This window comes from Triticum aestivum, chromosome 5D (assembly GCF_018294505.1).
Source record: "Triticum aestivum cultivar Chinese Spring chromosome 5D, IWGSC CS RefSeq v2.1, whole genome shotgun sequence".
NCBI classification, from domain to species: Eukaryota; Viridiplantae; Streptophyta; class Magnoliopsida; order Poales; family Poaceae; genus Triticum; species Triticum aestivum.
In genome coordinates this window covers 425,634,800-425,645,381 of record NC_057808.1, presented here as the reverse complement: position 1 = coordinate 425,645,381, position 10,582 = coordinate 425,634,800, and the positions used below count along the sequence as shown (strand labels likewise).

The window sequence follows — 10,582 nt, the reverse complement described above, 5'->3', positions numbered from 1 at the left end:
CATGCGGAGTAAAATGAGTGAATCTACATTCTAAAAATAAGTCCATATACATCTATATGTAGTTTGTATTGAAATCTTTAAAAAAGACTTACATTTAGGAACGGAGGGAGTACTATATATATGCATATATATAGGCTAGCCAACTTAAGTGTTCCCGTCTGATTTTACTAGAGAACTCAAATATATTGCTTTATTACACACATCATTGTCTCTGTACTTTGGATGGTTCAGATGTATAAATTGAAGTCATCAGTAAAGGACACAAGCCTCTGCAAATATCGTGGTGAACAAATAGTACCCGTCTATACAGTGCCCTAGACAGGCCATACTGAAAAATTGGCTGCCATTGTTTGGTTTGTTGCAACGCACTGTGAATGGAGGCATCAAGGATAGATAAAGGAAAATTGTTAAAACAAAATATAGAAAACACCAGAACATACTGCCGATACATGGGATGGAACACATCAACACAAAGCATAACATGAATAAACCAGCCATGCTGACCGGAAATCCCTAACTAATTCAGCAACAAGGACATGTCATTTGCCCCTGAACGAACCCAACCCAGAAAGCAAAATTACACAAGTGAGGGATGTGATGTGATACAAACTTGCGAACGAGAATGAAAAAAACTACTCGAAAACCAGAGCCACCAGAGCGACCAAAGCCAAGCTCACGGCCGCTCCGCCGCGCCCCCTAACTGACCACCCGCCGGCGCTGTGCTCCAGCGGCTGCCCCCCGCCGTTCAGCAGCTGGTTCTGCTGCTGCCCGAACACCCCCTGCCCTTGCCCATGCTGCCCCTGCCCCTGCCCCTGTCCGAACGGGAGCGGGCCATGGCCGCCGCTGATTGGCGCCACCGCGCCCGGCACCGTCGGCGGCGACGCTCCCAGGGGAAGGTGGTGCGGGTGCGGCGTGCCGTGAGGTGGTGGCGAGAATGACATGTTGTCGTCGCTCGATGAAGCTGGTGGCGTGGCGATGCCCGCGCCGGGAGATGGCACGAGTGGGGGCGTGTCGACGGGTGGCGATGGCGTCTGAGGCGGGACAAAGGGGGTCGGAGGAGCTGGAGGTGGTGACGAGTGCGGAGGCTGGTCCGGCGACTCGGGGATAGGGTGCATGTCCGCCGGCGGTAGCGACGAGTACAGAGGCTGGTCCGGCGTCTCGGGGTTCGGGTGCATGTCGGCCGGCGGTGGCGACGAGTACAGAGGCTGGTCCGGCGTCTCGGGGATCGGGTGCATGTCCGCCGGCGGGGGAGGCAGCTGCAGGTCCGGCCAGTCCGTTGACGGGTCAAACGGAGGAGGCGGCGGTGGTAGCGGCAGGTCAGGCAAGTCGGCCGAATCGTCGTCGTCGTCGTCAGCTGGCGGTGGCGGCGGCAGCATCTGGTCAGGCGACGTGTCAGCTGGAGGCGCCGTTTGGTCTCCGAAAGTGAAGCCCGAGCCCCACGGACTGGCGAGAGTCGACGCCGCCGCCGGAGGCGTCAAGGGCTTCTCGCCGGTGGCCGACGGCGGGGGGAGCGCGTCCTCCATCGAAGGCGACGACACCGGCAAGGCCGCGGCGCCGCACCTCCGCCCTGTCCACGGCTCGTCCCTCGTCCTCCACACCGTGACGCCGTCCCTGCTGACGATCCTCATGTCGCCGGCGCCGTCGAGGCTGAGCATCGCGGGGTCGGAGTCGACAGCGGTGTCCCACAGCGAGTGCCCGCCGGCGAACAGCTCGAGCCCCACGGGCGAGAAGGCCAGGTCGCAGGTTTCGGCGCCGCCCACCGGCGTGCAGTCCGACTCCCACACGCTGCTGGTCCCGCCGCCGCCCCCCTGCTGCTGGACGACCTCGACGTAGCACACGTCCCCGCTACCGCCATCGCCCACGGCGGCGCGGCGGAGGTACGCGGCGAACGACCCGGAGGGGGACGCGAGGAAAGGCTGCGCTGCGCTCTGGCCGCCGTCATCGGCGTCGGCGAAGGCGGCCGGCGCGACGGTGGCGATGATCTGCTGCTCGGTGGTCCTTGCGATGTAGCTGGAGGAGACGGCGACGGCGCCGCCGGAGAAGCGCAGCAAGAGCAGCACTAGGATCGCAAGGTAAGAGGAGGCCATGGCGATGATGGTGAGATGGTGTGAGGAGCATGGCGATGGGTGGTGTAGGGTTTTAACGGAGGTGGAAGAGGGTTTGGTGCGAGCTCAGTTTGTGGAGTGGTAGTAGGAGAAAGGTGTGAGTTGCATGGAGTGGAGAGCATCTTATTCATAATCCAGCTTGGGATATGATTTCAAATTGAGATGATGGATCGAGTCAGAAGGATTTTTTGGGTGTGCTCACCTGTTCCAACAGTTAGGGCATTAGGTGCATTGGAGGTCTCTAACCTTGCTGCCACCTCCCATTTGAAAAATTAACACAGAACAATTCAGTATACAGCTAGTAGTGTTACTCTGCTATCAGAATGAAACTACTCCCTCCGATCATCCATATTACTCCCTCCGTTCCAAAATAGAGAACTTGTCAATGATACTAAAGTTGTACTAAATCGTATATAAAGTTTTACTAAATCGGCGACAAGTAATGTGTATAAAGTTGCACTAAATCGTACGAAGTTGTTCTAAATCAGCAACAAGTAATGTGATTCGGAGGGAGTATTACTTTCAGTCAGCAGACGGTCAAACTGTTGGTGACAACCTACCCAGGCATGAGTGATGCATGGTCAGGAAAAACTTGTGTGTGAACCATATATGCATTGGAAAAGTATGATACTACACGAAAATGTCCTTCAACAGCATGCAGCATGCAACCACACATGTCCCTCACAGTGAAAATACAACACCATAGCGAAGCGTTCCATGGCCCGCTGCGCAGGCGCCAAAAGCACCGAGAGGACTAACCGGAACATGGTCGTCGAAAATAAGATGCGCAACTTCCATGTCCAAGTGCACCAAATGATTTCACGAAAATTTTCAGGAGCTTACAGGTGTACAGTTTACTACAGTTCAGTAAGGGAAATCGTTGCAGACAACAACACTGATGATCTTTGGATATCGCATTAGGAAAATCGCCGTGCTAGTTGCTACATAAATCCAAAGTAGAAACACTTCAGTTCTCAAACTATGCTGCATCATTCTACAAACACTAATCTCCATGGATCGTGTAGCGCTCCCACTTCTTAGTCGGGTCATAGATCTGCAAGGAAGGAAATACAAGTGGTTACTTGTCTGAACAAATTTGCCGACAATGCAGACAGATCATCCTGAAGTGAATGAAAAGATAAAAGGGTCGGTGCCAAACCTCCCATCTCGAGGCCGGGAATATGTGTTTGTTCTTCTCGTACCAGTGCCTCTCCACAACCTTCCCCGCATGAGACTGCAACCATCAAGCATGAGATTATTAGACATTTGGATTCTGGAATGCCACGTGTGGACACCAAAAATAGAAGAGATTGGTAAGTCACCTCATCCTTCTCTTTTGTTGCATCAGCAATGGTACGCACATCCTCATGAACATCAAAGTGGAAAAGCTGGAAACAGAAATCACCGTCAGCGAATAAACTCCTTAGATGGTGAAGAGTTTATCTAGAAAACCAAAAGGTTCTTGTGTGGTTGAACAGGAACAAGTGTTACAACATTCTTAAGTGAGTTATAAATACACTAGATCAAAGACAGCACATAAGATATTAATGATCTTTGATGATAAGTGATAGAAAAACGGTGAGCAGTTATAAGATAACAATGATGCAGGCCAGAAACTCAAACATATACGAGACACGTATCAGCTTGCATATATCAATGTTATAAAATCTAGGGAAAGCTCCAGAATAATCAACATACTAAAGGAAAGAGAAAAAAAAGTAGTAGTGAAAGAACAAGAATTACCGGTCCACTCTTGCCCCTTGCTTTATTAATAATTAACTCGTAGAAGCTGTGTTGCTGTCAAATCAAAATAACAAACATGAAACAGGAACACAATAAAACTTACTAAAGCAAAACAAAAAGCGCAACTTATTGGGGGACAAACTCAAACTTTACATACATGAGGGATAATGAGATCTTCCTTCACATAGAGTAGGTTCTCAACTGATGTTGTCCGTACTTCACGGAACTCCGGAGCAAGCTGCTGCTGAACAGCCCTCAAGAATTCTCCAATAGAGTCACCTTTACGCACCTGGGGGTGTAGAAGGATTTGTTTGAAATGTACAGTTCACATCTTCAGAACAATCAAAAGAGGAACAAATTTTCCAGCGTTAGAAATGCACCTGGATAGCTCTCCTGTGACCAGTACCATCCCAGTAACTGTAAGTGATTGAAAGAGGTTCATCTGAAACAGGGATATGTTTGTTTATTCAGTTCTGATACAAGAATAATCCAAAAGAGAAAGATACACATTAGATTAAAAGGTATTATGCTATCAGAATGTGGCAGTACTTTTGATCAATTCTTGCTCACGCGACCACTGCATCTTCAAGCGTTCTCGCTCTGCTTGTTCCTCTGCCTCTCTCTCTCTGAAGTATCATTCTTAGCAAACAGCTTGAGGGTTAAACAAAGCTGGAAACCGACAACCAACGCTCCAAGGAATCATAAACTAAAAGATATACCTGTCAGGTAGAAAACTTGTCTCAACTGTGGGATCCTTTCCAAGTTGTTTCTTCTGAGTTTCTTCTGTAATGAATAATGAGCAAAATATTCATACACTGATAATTCATAAGTAGTTCAAAGGGTCTATGCATAAAGAAACAGTGCCGATAGGTCAATACATATCCCAGGGCACTATGAGCACAAACAGTGAGACTGTAAATAAAGAGAACAAATCATGTTCCGTGGCTATCACCAGGAACCGACCATTGGCTTTGTCTAGTCTAGGTTCAGTTATTTCCAACTTTCCATGCAAGGCCATCTACACACAACTTTCTATGCAAAAACTCAGGACATGACAACAAGGTGATGTTGCAGCCTACAGTGGAACCAATCAAATGATTGCTTTGCCTCGTTAGCACTTGAAAACAAAGTAAATTGCAAAGAAGTACGTGCGGCTGAAAAAAACTATTGGTCCACAAGAGTTAAAACCTTGCAGATTCACAAAAAAAACGTACAAATAGAACACCACGAATATTGCAAAGAATGGAGGTCGAGAGAAATCAGTGCACATTTTCACTTCCAGAGTAAGCATTACCATACCAGGTATAGATTTCAAAATTTTATGTGGAAGACTAAATACCAATCAAGTAAGATCCAAAGCAACATTTCATTTAGAATGTAGTATTATCATACAAAAATTCCATCATGTTGTATACTACTATTCCAATTCATTAACATATAGATTATAGCCGGTCCCAAGCCCGGTAAAGGAGGAGGGTTGTGATAGGCTTGGCGAGCCAACGTAAAAACTAGCCAGTCCCATAGGTATGAAACCCATTTGAGCGAGAGTAGTACTAGGATGGGTGACCTCCTGGGAAGTCCTCGTGAAAGGGTTTCATATCTAAGGGTTGTGGTAGGCTTGGCGAGCCAACGTAAAAAGTAGCCAGTCTTTTGGGTATGAAACCCATTTGGGCGAGAGTAGTACTAGGATGGGTGACCTCCTGGGAAGTCCTCGTGAAAGGGTTTCATATCTAGCCTACCCCAACTTGTTTGGGATAACAGGCTTCATAAGGAATAAGTATAGGTTATAGCAACATAGGGATCGTCAACAATGAGTTGTTAAAACGAAAGAATGACTGGTCTAATTTGAATACTAAGACACAACACCAATTTGTGAGCAGACGAGAGCAACACATACAAAGGAATGACATATGTACTATTATTAAATGAGATTCATCTACAATGTCTCAGCTGTGCTAGCATATGAAAGAAAGAAAGAAAGAAAGAAATACGATATCAAAACTGCAAGCAACAATCTTGATCACAAAAGTACATAAGCAGTCAAACACGAGAAATCCACAGTCAATATGAAAGGTAACAGATGACCTGATTATACAAACTGAAACGATGTATTATTGAGAAAAATAATCACACTAGTAAAGCCAACAGAACATGAATAAATAAAATGAAAAGGTTAGAACATCATACGGTTCTCAAACTCATCCTCGTCACTTCCGTTCCCAATGTCATCATAGAACGACAAGCGTGGATCTCCCCTCACTCTCCTCTTTTTCCTTTTCTGCATTTGCAGTTCTTCTTCTCTGAAACCAACAATACAACACTTAAATTGGCATAAGGAAAAAAATTAAAGTAAGTTTCTGATTCAGCCAAGCTAGGATTTCAAACTCACTCTTGTTGCAATTTTTGAAGCTTCTCTTTCTCTTCCTCCTCGATCTTAGTTCGTATGTTAACCCTCTGCTCAGGCAATGGGTGAAAATTAAGTGAACAAAATTTACTTTGCCCAGGAATAGACAAGGAAAGACTGATGTACATAAATGGTCTGTCTATTACCTTCTCAACATACTGCTCCCTCGTAACTAGGCCGACAGTTTCCTTCTTGAATGCAGTCTCAAGAATCTGAAAATCACAATTCCTAGTGTTAGCTTGTACTAAAATACAGCTCCACGGTATACATTTACACGGCACTTGCAAAAACCTCTATAATCCTGTGAAGAAGCCATGTCAAAGATCCAATGAAATAACTCCACCCAATGACTTAAATTAAAATACATACATAGAATTCTAAAAAAAGAATCAGTACTGCTAGTTCTGTGTATTCCTAAGCGAATCATTCAAGTGCCAAAATCCAACGTGCAGGTCCTACACCCTCCAGGATTTATCAACTTCTCATCAAATCCAACAAAACACTAGCTGAACAATACTGCGAGGCATCGACCAACACTGTTTACCAAATATATAAGTACCCACATGTCCTTCAAGGCTATAAACTTACATCTTCCGAGTGCAGTTAAAGCTAACTATGACATGGCAACAACAACAGATAATTCCCCAACAACAAAAGGAACAGCATACCACAGGGCTCCCAAATCCAGCAACACCTACTCATGCCAAAGCGCACCCAAATGTCTCTATTAGTCCAACAGCATCTAAATCAAATTCCGCATGCATGCTAGTAAGCGAATCAACCAGTAAGCAGACGAAGGTTTGGCCGCGAGCCAAACCCACGATGGACGCGGCGACGATGTTACCTCGGAGGTGCTGGAGCCGAACTGGAGGAGGCCCGGCTGCCCGTCGGCGTTCTTGTTCTTGAGCTCCTCGATCTTCCGGCGCTCCGCCTCGCGCTGCTTCTCAAGCCGCCGGATCTTCACCGCATCCTGCGCGGTGCCCACGTACCCGTCGCCGAACCCCGACATCCTTCCTCCTCGGATTTCCCTGTGTTGCGGCCTTGCCCGAGGGGGTGGCGATGGGGTGTGTGTGTGTGGGGGGGGGGGGGGGGGGGGGGGGCCGAGGGGGAGCGCCGCCGCTGTCCGACGGAGAGTGGAGGCGGCGGCCGGCGGGAGGACGGGTCGCCGAGAGCGGAGGAATAGGGCGATTTCGGGAACGCCTACTGCGACGTATACGACGCGATCGCCACCAGGGCCACCCGATCTAGGCCGGCCCGTATTGAGGTTGAGGTACAAACAAAGAGAGATGAGAAAACTCTTTCTCTCCCTTTAGCCTAGAAAAACGCCACGCCTATATCTCGCTTTAAGCGACTGATCCTTCCGTCTCGCCTGAAGCTTTCTTCTTCCCCTGTTGTAGCTGGGCGAACATTTTTTTATTGATCACCCCACGTTCGACAACCGCTGGTTGTACAGGTTTGGTCCGGGTTTTCTCGTCTTTTTTCTCTTTTTTCTTTCATTTATGTTTTCTTTTGGTTTCATCTGTTTCTTCATTGGTTTTTTTTCTGTTTTTTTTTCAATATTTCACCGGTTTCATTCATTATCTTCATGGTTTTTACTGGGTTTTCTTTTCTTTTTATTCATTTTTATTTGTTCTTTCTAGGTTTTCACGCTTTTTTTATTTTCATTCTTCATGTGTCTCTGTTTTTTTTCATCAGTTTTCTTCTCTTTTTAATGTTTCTTTCTCGGATTTCATTCTTTTGCATTTGTTTATTCAGTTATTATTTTCTTTTTTGGTTTTCTTTGCTTTTTCATTTGGTTTCTTCATTTTGTTAGTTTCTTTCTCGATTTTCAATAGTTTCTTTTTTGTTCAACACGTCAACTTTTTTCAGTACACATTCAATATTTTTTGTATACATCAGAAACATTTGTATATACATGTTTAACATTTTGGAATACATGATTAACATTTTCATGTGTGTACTTTTTTCATACACATTATACATTTTTGTTATATATCTAATACATTTCATAATACATGTTTAACATTTTTTTAAATACATGATTAACACTTTTAAAAACATCGTAAACATTTTCTCTATATATATTTTAAACATTTTTCAAATAAAAGATTAACAAGTTTTTTAATATTTAAGATTATCAGGCAAAGGTTTAAGCTCAAACACGGGATCACCCTTGGGTGGAGGAGGATCCCCTAGGATTTCAATAGGCAAGTTGTGTTTCAGAATAGGTCCCTGTTTAAAGAATACTTCATCTATTTCCCTTCTTTCATTCATAAACATATCATTTTCATGGTCTAGTAAATATTGTTCTAAAGGATCATTAGGAGGCACAGCAATAGAAGCAAGACCAATAATTTCATCCTTACCAGGCAATTCCTCATCACGGGGTTGTCTACGAAATTTAGAAAAATTAAACTCATGAGACATATCATCCAAACCAATAGTAACAACATCCTTTTCGTAGTCTATCTTAGCGTTGACAGTATTCAAGAAGGGTCTACCAAATTAATGGGACAAAAACTATTTTGTGAGGAACCAAGAACAAGAAAATCAGCAGGATATTTAGCTTTCCCACACAAGACTTCAACATCTCTAACAATCTCAATTGGTGAAATAGTATCTCTACTGGCAAGTTTAATGGTAACATCGATATCTTCCAACTCAGCGGGTGCAATATCATGCATAATTTCTTGATATAAAGAAATAGGTATTGCACTAGCACTAGCACCCATATCACATAAGCCATGATAACAATGATCTCCTATTTTAACAGAAATAACAGGCATGCCTACAACAGGTCTATGTTTATCTTTAGCACCAAGTTTAGCAATTCTAGCAGTTTCCTCACAGAAATAAATAACATGCCCATCTATATTATCAGCCAAGAGATCTTTAACAACAACAATATTAGGTTCAACTTTAACTTGCTCAGGAGGTGTATAAGTTCTAATATTACTTTTATGAACCACAGTTGAAGTTTTAGCATGATCCTTTATCCTAACAGGAAAAGGTGGTTTCTCAACATAAGCAGTAGGAACAATAGGATCATTATAAGTGATAGTCTTTTCTTCAACTTTAATAGGTTCAACTACTTTTACTTCTATGGGAGGATGATATTTAAACCACTTCTCCTTAGGGAGATCAACATGAGTAGCAAAAGATTCACAAAAAGAAGCTACTATCTCAGAGTCAAGTCCATATTTAGTCCTAAATTTACGGAAAACGTCGGTATCCATAAAAGATTTAACACAATCAAACTTAGGTGTTATACCTGACTAGTTTTGTGATAAGGTAATTTGTAACGGGTAACAAGTAACAAGTGTAAATAAAGTGCAGCAAGGTGGCCCAATCCTTTTTGTAGCAAAGGACAAGCCTGTACAAACTCTTATATAGAGAAAAGTGCTCCCGGGGACACATGGGAATTATCGTCAAGCTAGTTTTCATCACGTTCATATGATTCGCGTTCGGTACTTTGATAATTTGATATGTGGGTGGACCGATGCTTGGGTGCTATCCTTACTTGGACAAGCATCCCACTTATGATTAACTCCTATTGCAAGCATCCGCAACTACAAAAGAAGTATTAAGGTAAACCTAACCATAGCATGAAACATATGGATCCAAATCAGCCCCTTACAAAGCAACGCATAAACTAGGGTTTAAGCTTCTGTCACTCTAGCAACCCATCATCTAGTTATTACATCCAAATGCCTTCCTCTAGGCCCAAACAATGGTGAAGTGTCATGTAGTCGACGTTCACATAACACCACTAGAGGAGAGACAACATACATCTCATCAAAATATCGAACGAATACCAAATTCACATGACTACTAATAGCAAGACTTCTCCCATGTCCTCAGGAACAAACGTAACTACTCACAAAGCATATTCATGTTCATAATCAGAGGAGTATTAATATGCATAATGGATCTGAACATATGATCTTCCACCAAATAAACCAACTAGCATCAACTACAAGGAGTAATGAACACTACTAGCAACCTACAGGTACCGATCTGAGGCTTTGGGACAAAGATTGGATGTAAGAGACGAACTAGGGTTTGAGAGGAGATTGTGCTGGTGAAGATGTTGATGGAGATTGGCCCCCTCCCGATGAGAGGAGCATTGGTGATGACGATGGCGATGATTTCCCCCTCCCGAGGGAAGTTTCCCCGACAGAACAGCTCTGCCGGAGCCCTAGATTGGTTCCGCCAAGGTTCTGCCTCGTGGCTGTGGAGTTTCGTCCCGTAAGCTTGCTTATGATTTTTTCTCAGACGAAAGACTTCATATAGCAGAAGGTGGGCACTGGAAGGCCACTAGGGGGCCCAC

General features: G+C 44.5%; 2 protein-coding genes across 2 annotated transcripts; both read right to left on the bottom strand.

Moving 5' to 3' along the window:
- Positions 1-420: 420 nt before the first annotated feature.
- On the bottom strand, positions 421-2,139 carry LOC123125264 (formin-like protein 20). The gene has a single exon (XM_044545783.1). The coding sequence runs from the start codon at positions 2,085-2,087 to the stop codon at positions 633-635; it is 1,455 nt and encodes a 484-aa protein (XP_044401718.1). The 5' UTR covers positions 2,088-2,139; the 3' UTR covers positions 421-632.
- A 758-nt stretch (positions 2,140-2,897) lies between these two features.
- LOC123122351 (protein XAP5 CIRCADIAN TIMEKEEPER) lies at positions 2,898-7,348 on the bottom strand. The gene is made up of 12 exons (XM_044542539.1): positions 7,097-7,348; positions 6,399-6,464; positions 6,238-6,302; positions 6,036-6,148; positions 4,568-4,631; positions 4,398-4,474; positions 4,229-4,290; positions 4,006-4,137; positions 3,849-3,902; positions 3,428-3,493; positions 3,265-3,339; positions 2,898-3,159 (listed from the first exon to the last, which is right to left on the bottom strand). The coding sequence occupies exons 1-12, from the start codon at positions 7,259-7,261 to the stop codon at positions 3,109-3,111; spliced, it is 990 nt and encodes a 329-aa protein (XP_044398474.1). The 5' UTR covers positions 7,262-7,348; the 3' UTR covers positions 2,898-3,108.
- Positions 7,349-10,582: the final 3,234 nt, after the last annotated feature.

Coding starts and splice junctions, on each gene's coding strand:
- LOC123122351 (XM_044542539.1), bottom strand. CDS start 7,261: ATGTCGGGGTTCGGCGACGGGTACGTGGGCACCGCGCAGGATGCGGTG. Junction 6,465..7,096: donor TCGGCTCCAGCACCTCCGAG/GTAACATCGTCG, acceptor TGTGATTTTCAG/ATTCTTGAGACTGCATTCAA. Junction 4,291..4,397: donor TGAGCAAGAATTGATCAAAA/GTACTGCCACAT, acceptor TCCCTGTTTCAG/ATGAACCTCTTTCAATCACT.
- LOC123125264 (XM_044545783.1), bottom strand. CDS start 2,087: ATGGCCTCCTCTTACCTTGCGATCCTAGTGCTGCTCTTGCTGCGCTTC.